The sequence below is a fragment of the Bombina bombina genome, chromosome 2, assembly GCF_027579735.1.
Source record: "Bombina bombina isolate aBomBom1 chromosome 2, aBomBom1.pri, whole genome shotgun sequence".
NCBI lineage: Eukaryota > Metazoa > Chordata > Amphibia > Anura > Bombinatoridae > Bombina > Bombina bombina.
In genome coordinates this window covers 320,176,406-320,193,310 of record NC_069500.1, presented here as the reverse complement: position 1 = coordinate 320,193,310, position 16,905 = coordinate 320,176,406, and the positions used below count along the sequence as shown (strand labels likewise).

General features: G+C 36.7%; 1 protein-coding gene across 5 annotated transcripts in view; it reads left to right on the top strand.

The window, feature by feature from the left end:
* Positions 1–1,680: 1,680 nt before the first annotated feature.
* Positions 1,681–16,905, top strand: part of LOC128648792 (synergin gamma-like) — a 76,894-nt gene continuing 61,669 nt past the window's right edge. For 3 of the 5 annotated variants that reach the window (XR_008400626.1, XM_053701662.1, XM_053701659.1), the window contains exons 1-4: positions 1,681–1,815; positions 4,145–4,195; positions 4,642–4,738; positions 13,493–13,653. Coding sequence is in view for 4 of the 5 variants with exons in the window: in XM_053701662.1 (XP_053557637.1) it covers positions 1,792–1,815; positions 4,145–4,195; positions 4,642–4,738; positions 13,493–13,653 (333 nt within the window). In the remaining variant the exon portion in view is untranslated. Of the gene's footprint in view, positions 1,816–4,144; positions 4,196–4,641; positions 4,739–13,241; positions 13,380–13,492; positions 13,654–16,905 lie in introns of those variants that run through there. The other 2 variants (XM_053701660.1, XM_053701661.1) reach the window with 2 other exon arrangements.

Sequence of the window (16,905 nt, the reverse complement as noted above, 5' to 3'; positions counted from 1 at the left end):
CACAGAAATAGTTACACAACTGTCTGTAGCACAGAAATAAATACACAAAATAAGCCTGTAGCACAATAATAATTACACAATTGCCTGTAGCACAGAAATAGTTACGCAACTGTCTGTAGCACAGAAATAAATACACAAATGCCTGTAGCACAGAAATAGTTACGCAAATGCCTGTAGCACAGAAATAGTTACACAACTGTCTGTAGCACAATAATAGTCACATAAATGTCTGTAGCACAATAATAGTTACACAAATTCCTGTAGCACAATAATAGTTACACAAATGCCTGTAGCACAATAATAGTTACACAAATGCCTGTAGCACAATAATAGTTACACAACTGTCTGTAGCACAATAATAGTTACACAAATGTCTGTAGCACAATAATAGTTACACAAATGTGTGTAGCACAATAATAGTTACAAAAATGCCTGTAGCACAATAATAGTTACACAAATTCCTGTAGCACAATAAGTTACACAAATGCCTGTAGCACAATAATAGTTACACAAATGCCTGTAGCACAATAATAGTTACACAAATGCCTGTAGCACAATAATAGTTACACAAATGCCTGTAGCACAATAATAGTTACACAACTGCCTGTAGCACAATAATAGTTACACAAATGCTTGTAGCACAATAATAGTTACACAAATGCCTGTAGCACAGAAATAGTTACACCAATGCCTGTAGCACAGAAATAGTTACACAAATGCTTGTAGCACAATAATAGTTACACAAATGCCTGTAGCACAGAAATAGTTACACAAATGCCTGTAGCACAATAGATACACAACTGTCTGTAGCACAATAATAGTTACACAAATGCCTGTAGCACAGAAATAGTTACACAAATGCCTGTAGCACAATAGATACACAACTGTCTGTAGCACAATAATAGTTACACAAATGCCTGTAGCACAGAAATAGTTACACAAATGTTTGTAGCACAATAATAGTTACACAAATGCCTGTAGCACAGAAATAGTTACACAAATGCCTGTAGCACAATAATAGTTACACAAATGCCTGTAGCACAGAAATAGTTACACAAATGCCTGTAGCACAATAATAGTTACACAAATACCTGTAGCACAGAAATAGTTACACAAATGCCTGTAGCACAATAATAGTTACAGAAATGCCTGTAGCACAGAAATAGTTACACAAATGCTTGTAGCACAATAATAGTTACACAAATGCCTGTAGCACAATAATAGTTACACAAATGCCTGTAGCACAATAATAGTTACACAAATTCCTGTAGCACAATAATAGTTACACAAATGTCTGTAACTCGGTATTCGTTATCACAACCATGTAGTTGTTCGCAATCACATAGTTATGTATAACACATAAGCTGTTACATTGTATTGCCAATATCTGTATATAATTAGTTAAAAAAAAAAACTGCAACTAGTATTTCCAGTAACGTTTCAATACAGAAATAACTAACCCGACACATATTACATACTTGTCCCTATAGGCATAAACAGTTTACACAGATACAGCACACAATTAACATAGCAGTGCGCATAGGCTAAATAATTAGCACAAAATAAACATATGTAGGTACGTGTACACTTCCATGCCACTCACACAAGGCATCTAGTAGCGTCCCCTGGGTGTGTTTTCCTTGTGTAACGTGTTACTCCGGACCTGCCCCTCCCAGGAATCTCCTCTCCCGTGCACCTTCCATACTACTTTTTGTTTACCTTTGTATCTCTATGAAGTATATGGACGTTCATTCGGTTTCACTCTAGCCGGGCTCCTGATACGGATGTGAGATGCAGGAACAGGACAGCACACAGGTGATTTGCACTTCAGTCTGACAATAGTGCTAGACTCATAGAGCAAACAATTACATTAGTATAACATACACAGGACTAACGTACAGCAGATAGTATAGACAGCTATACCCTAACTATACCATACAGACCATGTGTGATTTCTTACAATGCACTTCCAGAAACACCTTATTCTTATTTCATATTTCCAAATTCTTTGCATGAGATTACAAATATAAATAAAGGAAAGTGTGGCTAAAGACTGCCTGCACTGCATAGATTAGCTATATGACCTGAAGGTATATAGTTATAAAACATATTCTGTAATCCCTTTGAAAAAAACAGCATTAGGCATATTGATAATATAGTGCCTGAATAAATATGATATAAAAACAGTTCACTTCCTAGTTATGCTCAATGAGTAGAAGGAAGTACCTGACAACCCATAAGTAGTAACAGGAAGAACCAATCAGACAACAAGCATTTGTAGTAGGTGCTTAAAGGGACATGAAACCCAAATTTTTTCTTTTGTGATTTGGAAAGAGCATGTCATTTTAAACAACTTTCTAATTTACTTCCATTATCTCATTTGCTTCATTCTCTTGATATCACTTGCTGGAAAGCATATCTAGATATGCTCAGTAGCTGCTGATTGGTTGCTGCACATAGAGGCCTTGTGTGATTGGCTCACACATGTGCATTGCTATTTCTTCAACAAAGGATATCTAAAGAACTGAGCAAATTAGATAATAGAAGTAAATTGGAAAGTTGTTTAAAATTACATGCCCTATCTGAATCATGAAAGTTTAATTTTGACTAGACTGCCCCATTAAGGACATTAATATATATATACAAGTGTTTGTGTGTGTTTGTATGTATATATATATATATATACACACAGGAATAGTGCTGCCATCTAGTGCTCTTGCTAATGGATAACATTCTTGCAAAACTGCAGCCCATATAGTGCTCCAGAAATGTGCCGGATCCTAAGCATATGTCCCTGATTTTCAACAAAAGATACCAAGAGAACAAAGAAAAATTGATGATAGAAGTAAATTTGAAAGTTGTCTGAATCATGAAAGAACATTTTTGGGTTTCCTATTCCTTTACCCTACCACTTGTAATACAAACTCAATGAGTGTGCTGATAGATCTCTGTGCACTATCCTTTAACAATATAGGGTGTGCTAAAAAGTTTCAGCCACGTTAAGATGCTTTGTATAACATTTTAACCATCCACTTGTAATACGAGATTGTACCTTATTCTTTACGCAAGGCCAAGCACACCCTGACCAATCAATTATGCTCCACTTGTAATCTAGCCCATAATAAGCTAGAGTGAGCAATGCAAAGAGGATATGTGCTAATAAATCAGATTATGTGATTTTAGCATTAGACTATCAATTAAGTTTTACTTTTATATTCGTTCTACAATTAAAGGGACATTACAGACAAATTTGAAATTGACATGGGTGCATTTCAGATTTGAAATGAAGCATTTTTACCAATACATGTATTAGCAAAAATGCTTCTAGTAAAAGCTATAGCTGTTTCAAAGGTGTATTTAAGTATGCTCCATAAACCAGCATTTTAAACACAGCACTTGCTCAGAGAGGTAATGACTAAATTTGTTAATTGCTAACATGATACACACCCCACTGGGGCTCTGAGCAGCTGCAGCATGTAAAATGCTGGTGCACTGAGAATATCTAGCTATGCTTCACATGCACATGCAGAGAAAAATGTTAACACTAAAACATAACTTTTATTAGAAGCATTTTTACCAGTCCATGTAAATTGCAAATATGTTTCTATTCACAGATGTAATTAATCTATGTGCATTTACATTTTTCATGGAATGTCCCTTTAATAAAATGCATCTATAGTATGTACAGTTTACATATATAGCTTTAGTTATTTTCACAACTGATCTGCACAATTCATGCAGACAGTAGTACAAGGATTTATAGTAAAAATGTAAATATAAATTAAGGGACATAATGCAAGTTATATTATTATTTCAAATTTTCTTAATGAGATTAAAAAAAATAAAATCTTACAACTAATGCCTATTTCTGTGCAGTTTATTTTCTTAATGAGATTAAAAAAATAAAATCTTACAACTAATGCATATTTATATATTATTTTTGGCATAGAAAGTTATATAGATAATGTATCACTTCTATTCCATGTAAATTCAACTTTATCCATAGCAGGAACTAAATGTAACATTTGTAAAATGTTCTGTATTTTGATATGTTTAAAATGTGTTTATTATTCCTTCACTGTACTACTGTGGTATGTAATTTATCTTAAGCATGAGGATGATTACTTGTTCTTTTTCATTACAGAGGAATTTATATATCAGTCATTTAAACAAATGCCTAAAAAACATTCACCAGGTAATTATATATTCATTGTGAAAAATCTAGTTAAAATATTTACATAAATGTATAAAACCAACTTGCTACGTACACCCAGTGTGTGGAATCCATACTGTATCTACAAGCACTGCCCAGTTGGGCATCTTGCTTGACAAAAGCTTTTCTACGTTATTGTAACATAAAAATATCCTTTGTAGTAAAAAAAATAAAAAATGCATCAGTAAAGTATCTTATTTTTATCATTTAAATAAATACAAGTACTCAGAGTTTTGTGTATGAAAATCTATACCAGTAACCAGCATGTTTGAAATATTGACCCTTTTTTAAATATTTCAGGAGACATTGCTATGATGAGAACTTGGTATTTGTATCCTACAAATGAGAAGATAAGATGGGAATTTTTGAATACATCTCACTGTCAATCATTTTCTAGCTAACTTTAATTTGTTCTTAATAATTCAAAGGTACTAACGAAGGCCAATGACATCTTAAGCAGTATCAGTCAGCCCTCCGTATGCAGTGAGGTATTGCTTTCTCCTGAAGGAGCAAATTATATATCAGGTGTGTGCAGAGTTCTCAATATAAGTTTGGAAAATATATATGTGATGTGACTAGTAGGCATTTTTATATAATTTGATCATTGCATGAATAATTGGTGCTTTATGGCCCTGTCTAATCATAGCATGTGCTTTTGCGCCAACAGCTTTACCCAATATAGGAGCACGCTTCATTTAGTTGTACAGTGTGATCGGACTTGCTGTGATTAGACAGTGAGCCTGTGATGCAGTTTACAAAAAACTGCACCACCAAGTAAGTTATGAGGGCATAATTTTGCTCTTTCTGAATCATGAATATTACATTAGATATGTGCATGATCGAAAAATTCGGTTCAGTTCGGATCGATTCGGAGTTTTTCGAATTTAGTTTCGGATCGATTCGAATTCGGAAAACTTTGAAATAATTCGTTTCGGATTCGTTTCAGATGCATTCGGATTCGAAAAAATTCGGCTGGATTTGGTTCGATTCGGAAATTCGGAATTTCGGTATGTGTGCTGTGTATTAGACTAGTATTATGTACTGTATATTAGGTGTAACCCATAGCAGAGTAATATAACCTAAAATACTGTACAATACTAGTGTAATCCATGGCCATCCGAATTTACAGAATAAATCCGAACTAATTCGGATTTATTCGATAAATTCGGCAGTATTTTAATTCGGAAATTCGGATCGATCCAAATTTCCGAATCGATCCGAACCGAATTGCACATGTCTATATTACATTTTTACTTTACTGTCCCTTTATTTTTATCTTTATTACTGTAGGTGTCAACAGATATCTGTTCACTTAAGTGAACATCATAGGATTAAGCCCTACAATATTTAAAATAATATAGCAGCTTTTCTCTGTATTTGTTCATAGAAAGTTGATGTATTGTCAATCCCTAACAATTCAAGAAAGGAAAAGAAAATATATATTTCTTTAAAAAAGGTCAAACAATAGATCTACTATAACTAGTTTTTAAATCATGTAAAAAATAATAAAGCAAATATACTTTGAAACTAGATATTAGATGCTTAACGGTGTTTCTAGTGCTATTAATATGTGTAGAAGAAATTCAGGCTAACCTGTCCGCCTGCTCTGAGGAGGCAGACAGTACTCGCGTGAAATCAACCCGATCGAATACGATCGGGTTGATTGACACCCCCTGCTAGCGGCCGATTGGCCGCGAATATGCAGGGGGGGCGGTGTTGCACCAGCAGTTCACAAAAGCTGCTGGTGCAATGCTGAATGCGGAGAGTGTATTGCTCTCTGCATTCAGCGATGTCTGTCGGACATGATCCGCTGATCGTGTCGGACCGGCATTTTATAAATAGGCCCCATAGTGTATAAAGACAGAGACATTTTAACGCCAACAAGAGAAAGGCACTCATACTTTAATATTACAAACCTCTAGAGGACTTGCTCCCATACTGGCTTAGGATTGGCTGTGGGCATGCTATGGGCAGAAGTCAAGAGAGCACACTTTTAGGGGGCAGTGAAAAGTGCTGGGGAAACAGTGCCTTTGCCCCTTTCAAAAAAGTAGTAAGAACATTTCTTTGAGGTAGGTATATGCCTGGTTATACATACTGTAACTTTTTCCCATTGATTTCCCAATGATTAAAAAATTGAACTCTGCAACAAAATAGAGCAATTTGTATTAAAGGGACATGAAACCCACATTTTTTCTTTCATGACTTAGAAAGAGAATGCAATTTTAAACATCTTTCTAATTTACTTCTATTGTCTAATTTGTTTTATTCTCTTGATATTCTTTGCTGGAAAGCATATCTAGATATGCTCAGTAGCTGCTGATTGGTTGCTGCACATAGAAGCCTCGTGTGATTGGCTCACCATGTGCATTGCTTTTTCTTCAACTAAAAAATGAAGCAAAATAAATAATAGAAGTAAATTGTAATGTTGTTTAAATTTCTATTCTTTATCTGAATCAGGAAAGAAAGATTTTGGGTTTAGTGGCCCTTTAAGTAAATCTTAAAACCCAAATTTATTCAATTATGATTCAGATACAACATACCATTTTAAACAACTTTCCAATTTACTTCTATTATCTTTTTTCTTTGTTTTCTTGTTATCCTTTGTTGAAAAGCAGGAAGGAAAGTTCAGGAGTGTGCACGTGCCTGCAGTACTATATGACTGAGGTTTTGCAACAATGTTATACATTAGCAAGAGCACTAGATGGCAGCACTATTACCTGTAATTTAGTTCTCCAGACATGTGCACACTACCCACCTAGATATCTCTTCAACAAAGAATAACAAGAGAACAAAGCACATTTGATAATAGAAGTAAATTGGAAACTAAAAAAATTCTATTCACTATCTGAATTATAAAACAAAATATTGTCCCTTTATAATGTATGAGCTGAGAGTATTTTGTCCTATTGAAAAGTTATAACATTTCCTTATATTTCATATGGTTTATTTATATTCCTTAAAACCAGCAAAGCCATACAAATTATAAACACACCACTAGATGGCTCAGTACGAACTCTGTTACATCTAAATGTTGTTGTTTTTTTATATAAATGTTGCTTATGGTGAGTGAAAGAGTTAACAAAATAAGCCCTCCACTATAAATATGTTTATGTAGATTTTTTTTGCTATTAAGACAGGTACATTAAAGTATAATGGTAAGGGGTTATTATCAGTGACAATACAACTCATTTTATTCATTAACAGATTGTAAGAATGTATATTGCATTACTGATTTGAATGTAAAATGTCTAAATATATAGGATCCTATTTTTTTTTTTTTCAAAGAGCAAAAACAGCCTGTTTGTATATAAAAAAACATAATTTATGCTTACCTGATAAATTTATTTCTCTTGTAGTGTATCCAGTCCACGGATCATCCATTACTTATGGAATATATTCTCCTTCCCAACAGGAAGCTGCAAGAGTCCACCCACAGCAAAGCTGCTATATAGCTCCTCCCCTAACTGCCATATTCAGTCATTCGACCGAAAACATGCAGAGAAAGGAAAAACCATAGGGTGCAGTGGTGACTGTAGTTCAAATGAAAAAATTACCTGCCTTAAAGTGACAGGGCGGGCCGTGGACTGGATACACTACAAGAGAAATAAATTTATCAGGTAAGCATAAATTATGTTTTCTCTTGTTAAGTGTATCCAGTCCACGGATCATCCATTACTTATGGAATACCAATACCAAAGCTAAAGTACACGGATGATGGGAGGGACAAGGCAGGTACTTAAACGGAAGTTACCACTGCCTGTAAAAAAACCCTTTCTCCCAAAAATAGCCTCCGAAGAAGCAAGGTATCAAATTTGTTAAATTTGAAAAGTATGAAGCGCAGACCAAGACTCCGTCTTGTAAATCTGTTCAACAGAAGCCACATTTAAAAAAGGCCCAAGTGAAAACCACAGCTCTAGTAGAATGAGCTGTAATCCCTTCAGGAGGCTGCTGTCCAGCAGTCTCATAAGCTAAATGAATTATGCTTTTTAACCAAAAAGACAGAGAGGTTGCTGAAGTCTTTTGACCTCTCCTCTGTCCAGAATAGACAACAAACAAGGTGAACGTTTGATGAAAACTGTAGTAGCTTGTAAGTAAAACTTTAAAGCACAAACCACGTCCAATATTGTGTAATAGACGTTCCTTCTTTGAGGAAGGATTAGGATACAAGCATGGAACAACTATCTCTTGAGTGATGTACTTGTTAGATACCACCTTAGGAAAAAAAACAGGTTGGTACGCAGGACTACCTTATCCGTACGAAGGACCAGATAAGGAGAATCACATTGTAACACAGATAACTTGGAGACTCTACGAGTCGAGGAATTAGCTACCCAAAAGGAACTTTCCAAGATAAAGATTGATATCTATGGAACAAAAAAGGTTCAAACGGAACTTCTTGAAGAACCTTAAGAATCAGGTTTAAGCTCCATGGCGGAGCAACAGTTTTAAACACAGGCTTGGATCTAACCAAAGCCTGACCAAATGCCTGAACGTCTAGAATACCTGCCAGACGCTTGTGCAAAAAAATAGACAGAGTAAAAATCTGTCCCCTTTTAAGGAATTAGCTGACAACCCTTTTCTCAAAAACATCTTGGAGAAAAGATAATATCCTGGGAATCCAGACTTTACTCCATGAGTAACCCTTGGATTCATAACAATCAGATATTTACACCATATCTATGTTCAATTTTCCTAGAGACAGGCTTTCATGTCTGTATTAAGGTATCAATGACTGACTCGGAGAAGCCATGCTTTGATAACATCAAGCGTTCAGTCTCCAGGCAGTCCATCTCAGATTGATTCTATTTAGATGGTTGAAAGGACCCTGAGGTAGAGGGACCTGTCTCAGAAGCAGAGACCGTGATGGAAAGGATGACATGTCCACCAGATCTGCATACCAGGTCCTGCGTGGCTACGCAGGCGCTGTCAAAAACACCAAAGCCCTCTCCTGCTTGGTCTTGACCTCCGGAGGAAATCCCACTCCCCCGGAAGAAAAGTCTGACGACTTAGAAAATCCACCTCCCAGTTCTCAACACCTGGGATATGGATAGCTGATAGACAAGAGTGAGTCTCTGTCCAGTGAATTATTGTAAGACTTCTAACATCGCTAGGGAACTTCTGTTCCCCCTTGATGGCTGATGTAAGCCACAGTCGTGTATATTGTCCGACTGAGTATGATGTACCTCAGAGTTGCTAACTGAGGCCAAGTCTGAAGAGCATGGAATATCACTCCCAGTTCCAGAATATTTATTAGAAGGAGGGTCTCCTCCTAAGTCCACTATCCCTGAGCCTTCAGGGAGTTCCAGACTGCATCCCAACCTAAAAGGCTGGCATCTATTGTAACAATTGTCCCATCTGACCTGCGGAAGGTCATACCCTTGGACAGATGGACCCGACATAGTCACCAGAGAAGAGAATCTCTGGTCTCTTGGTCCAGGTTTAACAGGGGGACAAATCTGTGTAATCCCCGTTCCTCTGACTGAGCATGCATAGTTGCAGCGGTCTGAAATGTAGACGTGCAAACGGTACTATGTCCCTTGCCGCTACAATTAAGCCGATTTCATTCATGTACTGAGCCACCGAAGGGCGCGGATGGGATGAAAAAACACGGCAGAAATTTAGAAACTTTTGACAACCTGGACTCAGTCAGGTAAATTTTCATTTCTACAGAATCTATCAGAGTCCCTAGGAGGGAAACCCTTGAGATTGGGGATAGAGAAATCTTTCCTTGTTCACTTTCCACCCATGTGATCTCAGAAATGCCAGTACTACGTCCGTATGAGACTGGGCAATTTGGATGTTTGACGCCTGTATCAGGATGTCGTCTAAATAAGGGGCCACTTCTATGCCCCGCGGTCTAAGGACCGCCAAAGCGACCCCAGAACCTCCATAAAGATTCTTGGGGCTGTAGATATCCCAAAGGAAAGAGCTACAAACTGGTAATGCCTGTCTAGAAAGGCAAACCTGAAAAACGATGGTGATCTTTATGCATCACAATGTGAGGATAAGCATCCTTCAAATCCATTGTAGTCCTCTATTGACTCTCCTGGATCATAGTTAAGATGGTATGAATAGTTTCCATCTTAAATGACGGAATTCTGAGGAATTTGTTTAAGATCTTTAGATCCAAAATAGGTCTGAAGGTTCCCTCTCCTTGGGAACCACAAACAGATTTGAGTAAAAACTCTGTCCCTGTTCCTCTCTTGGAACTGGATGGATCTCGTTCACAATGTAAGAATGCCTCCTTCTTTATCTGGTTTGCAGATAATTGTGAAAGGCGAAATCTCCCCTTTTTTTGGGGGGGAATCTTTGAAATCCAGAAGATATCTCTGGGATATAAATTCCAATGCCTAGGGATCCTGGGCATCTCTTGCCCACGCCTGGGCGAAGAATGAAAGTCTGCCCCCTATAGGATCCGTTACCGGATAGGGAGCCGTTCTACATGCTGTCTTAGAGGCAGCAGCAGGCTCCTTGGCCTGCTTATCTTTGTTCCAGGTCCGATTGTCTCCAGACCGCCTTGGACTGAGCAAAAATTCCCTCTTGTTTTGCCTTAGAGGAAGAGGATGCCACACCTGCCCTGAAGTTTTTAAAAGGCACAAAAATTAGACTTTTTTTTTTTTTTGGCCCTTGATTTGGACCTATCCTGAGGAAGGGCATGACCTTTTCCTCCAGTGATATAAGCAATAATCTCCTTCAAACCAGGCCCGAATAGGGTCTGCCCCTTGAAGGGAAGTTAAGTAGCTTATTTATTAAAGTCACGACAGCTGACCATGATATAAGCCATAGCGCTCTGCGCGCCAGTATAGTAAAAAAACAGAATTCTTAGCCGTTAGTCTAGTCAAATGAACAAGGCATCAGAAAACAAAGGAATTGGCTAGCATAAGCTTGTCAAATATATTCATCCAATGGAGTCGCTTAACTGTAAAGCCTCATCAAGAGACTCAACCCAGAACGCCGCAGCAGCAGTGACAGAAGCAATGTATGCAAGGGGCTGCAGGATAAAACCCTGTTGAATAAACATTTTTTTATCCATTGGATCTAAAAAGCACAACTGTCCTCGTCAGAGGTAGTGGTACGCTTAGCTAGAGTAGAAACTCTTCTCTCCACCTTAGGAACTGTCTGCCAGAAGTCCCGTGTGGTGGTAACTATTAGAAAACATTCTTCTAAAAAATAGGAGGGGAAGAGAACGGCACACCTGGTCTATCCCATTCCTTATTAAAAATTTTTTTTAGTAAACCTCTTTAGGTATTGGAAAAACATCAGTACACACCGGCACTGCATATTATTTATCCAGTCTACACAATTTCTCTGGCCCTGCGATTGTACACATTCATTCAGAGCAGCCAAAGCCTCCCTGAGCAACAAGTGGAGGTTCTCAAGCATAAATTTTAAATGTAGAAATATCAGAATCAGGTTAAATCATCTTCCCTGAGTCAAAAAAAATCACCCACAGACTAAGCATATTGTGAGGTAGTATCATACATGGTTCTTAAAGCGTCTGTATGCTCTGTATCTACCCCCAGAGCTAACTGCTTTCCTTTAATTTCAGGTAGTCTGACTAATACTGCTGCCAGAATATTATTCACCACCTTTGCCATGTCTTGTAAAATAAACGCTATGGGCGCCCTTGATGTACTTGGCGCCATTTGAGCGTGAGTCCCTGAAGCGGGAGTCGAAGGGTCTGAAACGTGGGGAGAGTTAGTCGGCATAACTTTCCCCTCGACAGAATCCCCTGGTAAAAGAAACGCTATGGGTGCCCTTGATGTACTTGGCGCCATTTGAGCGTGAGTCCCTAAAGCGGGAGTCAAAAGGTCTGACACGTGGGGAGAGTTAGTCGGCATAACTACCCCCACGACAGAATCCTCTGGTGATAATGTTTTTAAAGACAAAAAATGATCTTTATTGTTTAACATGAAATCAGTACATCTGGTACACATTCTAAGATGGGGTTCCACCATGGCTTTAAAACATAATGAACACAGAGCTTCCTCTATGTTAGAACAGACTAATAATGAGACTAGTAAGCTTGGAAAACACTTTAAATCAAGTTAACAAGCAAATATATAAAACGTTACTGTGCCCTTAAGAGAAACAAATTTTGTCAAAATTTGAAAAACAGTGAAAAAAAAAAAAAGGCAGTAAAACAAACGAAATTTTTACAGTACATGTAATAAGGTAACAGAGCATTGCACCCACTTGCAAATGGATGATTAACCCTTTAATGCAAAAAACAGATAAAAAAAAAAACCGACATAGACGTTTTTAAAAACAGACACAACAAACTGCCACAGCCAACAGTGGGAAGCTTCAGTTAACTGTTTCTATGCAAAATTTAAGCCAGCCATGTGGAAAAAACTTAGGCCCCAATAAGTTTTATCACCAAACATATGTTAAAAAACGATTAAACATGCCAGCAAACGTTTTAAAACACATTTTTACAAGAGTATGTATCTCTATTAATAAGCCTGATACCAGTCGCTTTTACTGCATTTAAGGCTATACCAACATTACAGTGTTATCACCAATGTACGTTAAAAAACGATTAAACATGCCAGCAAACGTTTTAAAACACATTTTTATAAGAGTATGTATCTCTATTAATAAGCCTGATACCAGTCGCTATCGCTGCATTTAAGGCTTTACTTACATTACTTCGGTATCAGCAGTATTTTCTTAGTCAATTCCATTCCTAGAAAAATATTTTACTGCACATACCTTATCTGCAGGAAAACCTGCACGCCATTCCCCCTCTGAAGTACCTCACTCCTCAGAATGTGTGAGAACAGCAAATGGATCTTAGTTACGTCTGCTAAGATCATAGAAAAACGCAGGCAGATTCTTCTTCCAAATACTGCCTGAGATAAACAGCACACTCCGGTGCCATTTAAAAATAACAAACTTTTGATTGAAGAATAAACTAAGTAGAAAGCACCACAGACTCTCACAACCTCCTATCTATGTTGAGGCTTGCAAGAGAATGACTGAATATGGCAGTTAGGGGAGGAGCTATATAGCAGCTTTGCTGTGGGTGGACTCTTGCAGCTTCCTGTTGGGAAGGAGAATATATTCCATAAGTAATGGATGATCCGTGGACTGGATACACTTAACAAGAGAAATAAGCCTAAAGGAGCACTTCCCCAAACATTTTATGCAGCTGGGATAACAAGTATTTGGAAACCATTTTACAGTATACTGTTCCTTTCAGCCAAGAGCCTATTTTGTTCTGATGAGCATACACCTCAGTAAAGTGTATGGTGTTTCTACTTTTGTCTATTGCAGGGGTGGTGGAAGTTTACAGAGTGTCAAAAAGAATAGAAGGAGGGATGACTGCATTTAACATTGTCAGTGAGAGTCTTCAACCAGTTCTCAAGGACATAGATTTATCCTGGAATAACCTACAGGCTTTTCTATCTATGTCTCCTTGTGTCCTACATAGGCTGGTAAGTTGTGTTCACTATGAGTACATTATATTTCATAAAAATAAGATTGTGAGGAATTGATTTCTATCTGGAAGTTTAGAAATATATATATATATAAAAATTATTATTATTTCATTCCCCCTTGTGAGGAATTATAAGGTGCAGACCCTTAATAGATAATTTATATATGCATGGAGATAAGAGAGAGATTCTAGAGCAGGGTAGGGATATCCCTACTCAAAAAGAAAGGGAAATCAGCACTCTTTTAGTAAGTCATGATATGTCTAATCGTAAAAAGGAAATGTTTACTTAATCTAATATACTATATATATATACATTGTAAACATATAGTTACACATGCCAAGAGGGATACTAGTAAAATCAGTATCGACTGTTTGAAAACCCAAAACGACAGCAACACCTCAAGGAAATCACACACCCCAACAAATATTCAGAAGGGTAATTGTCTGCTCCGTTACCAACTATGATCTATGCTTAGTCATTTGCGGTAATTCAAACACAGTGCCGAATAGCTATAAGTACAGGTGGTCAATATATATATATATATATATATATATATATATATATATATATATATATTGCAAAGTTATATATATACATTTACAGTTAATATTTATCAACAACGAGAAAGTACCCGTGCACATAGATGCCTTATCTGTTCAGTGTCACGGCAACGTTACCATCTATGAAATATCCATAATCCAGAACATAACAACAACAACAACAATAGAAAAAAAAGAAAACCCTAAACCCCGCCGACTCCCCCTCCCTGTTTCAATACATCCAAAAACTCGGGTAAACACCCATTACGATAGCCATAGAAAAATAATCAGATTTGCGAAAACTTGCCACTAATTGTTTCTGAATAATTTCTGGTAATGACAGGATCACTCTATCCCATTTATAAAAAAACCTTTTTACCCTCTTCTCCTGTGATAATGCCAGATCATGTGATTCTATATTTATTTGGGCATGGATTCTATTTGTGAACTCTTTTATGCTAGGGCTAACCCTAGCTTTCCATGATTTAATATCATATTTCTACCAAGTAAAATCCCTGTATTTATTAGATCCTTATTATCATTCCTATTAAAACTTAAAAATATAATGTCCGTGGCTTCTATGACTAAATCTGTATCTAAAAATTAGTTTAACCAAAAGTTAACTTTTTTCCAGAAGTCTCTGATCTTGGGACAAAACCACATACAATGCATTATATCTGCTTTTGGGAGGGAACACCTGGAACAGTTAATATTAATATTTGTACACCACCTAGACATTTCCGCAGGGGTAATATAAATATTATTTAAAAGTCGCATATGGGATTCTCTCCAAGCTTGTGACTTAGTAGTTTTAATTAAAGTTTTATAGCTCTGGGTTATATCTTCCATTGTAATTTCCGGAAAATGTTTTCCCCATGTGACCTGACATTTATTTAGATGCTCTAAACCCTGTTTTTTCAATAAGATATTATACCAGATTGAAATTTCTGTCAACCCTGCTTTGTACAACCTTACTACCAAGTTTAAATATAAGCTTCTTTTTTGCAAATATGCAAAAAAAAAAAAAAAAGTTCTGTTAATCAAATTCTTTGCAGAGTTTAGCAAAAGCTTTAATTGTCCCCAAATTTGGGTCCATTAATTGGTATAAATAGATCAAACCTTTCTGTTTCCATAAGTTGAAAATGCTAGTCACAGCACTCGGAGCAAATCATCCTATATCTGGATAATGTATTATCAATTTGTAGCACTTTGGCATACTTCTGCCATGCCAATATAAAATTTTAAATTGTTTTCCTTTTCTTGATACTCAAAGGTATTTCCTTGCCCTTTGTATGAAGCAGCCCTATCAGTGATAAAGGCTGAATTAAACCCGCTTCTAGTTGTATATGTGATACTACATTGGATTCTGTAAACCAATCACATGCTATCTCTATCATGGCAAACCAATTGTAGTATTTCAAATTGGGGACTCCTAGTCCACCCACTTCTTTTTTAAGCATTAACCTGTTACGTGCGATCCTAATCTTCTCCCCCCCCCCACGTGAAGTGATTACATTGAGTATAAAATCTCTTGAGGTCCTTCTCTCGGATAAACAATGGCAGATTCTGGCATAAAAATAAAACTTTGGCTAGAAGTATCATTTTAATTCATTGAATTTTTGCAGACAACATAAAACATTCCCATTTCTTTACTTTTTGAATTAGGGAGCACTAAAGAGGCTTATAATTAATGTCATACCATTCTGAAGGAATTCTGGACAAATAGATACCCAGATACTTTATCTGGGTAGGTGCTTCTATGAATGGTGTGTGCCTAATACTCTCCTTATTTTTACATAACCATAATATCTCTTATTTATCAATATTTATTTTGTAACCGGAAAATGAACTATATTTTTTAATAATATTCAACAAAATAGGGATGTTTTTCTTTGAGTTACCTATAAAATGTAATAGATTATCGGCATATAAAGATAACACTAGTCTCTTTTTCCCCATAGATAGCTTGTCTAGATCTTTCCGTAGACTTATTGCCAATGATTTTTGTGAAATATTGAATAGGAGTGGGGAGATTGGGCATCCTTGTCTGGTTCCTTGTGCCAGATAGATGTTTGGGGTTAGCTCCCCATTAACTAAAATCGATTAACTTAGATTAATATACAGAAATCCAATAAAGTCCTGAAAATGCCCTATAAAAGCCACATTTATCTATTGACTCAAACAGATGGTCCCCAGTATTCGAATCAAAGGCCTTTTTAGCGTCTATAGTAATGAGCACCGCCTCCTCCTTATTTTTATGACTTAAATACTTCAACCAATAGTGTTCAATTAACATTACTACTTTACGTATATTTCTAGAAGGATTTCTGGATCTTTTTCCTTTTTTAGTATTAGACTAATAATAGAGGCCGAAAAATAAGGAGGTCATCTTGTTGTGTATATAATATTTGTTAAACAATGCTACTAGAGAGGGAGCAATCTGTTCTTTAAGTATTTTATAAAATTCAGAGGGCAACTGATCTGGCCCTGGAGCTTTGTTTACTTTCAATGTATCAATAGCTTTAACTATTATTATCAGGTATTTGTAGAGCGCTAACAGGTTCCGCAGCGCTATGAACATTGGTGGTATATAAAAAACACTTACAGGGATCAAATGGGTAGAGGGTCCTGCCGAGAGTTCCACTGTTGTAGTCGACTCTTATGAAGGTGGACTACAAACAGCTGGGCTCATAGGCTTACATGCTATGGG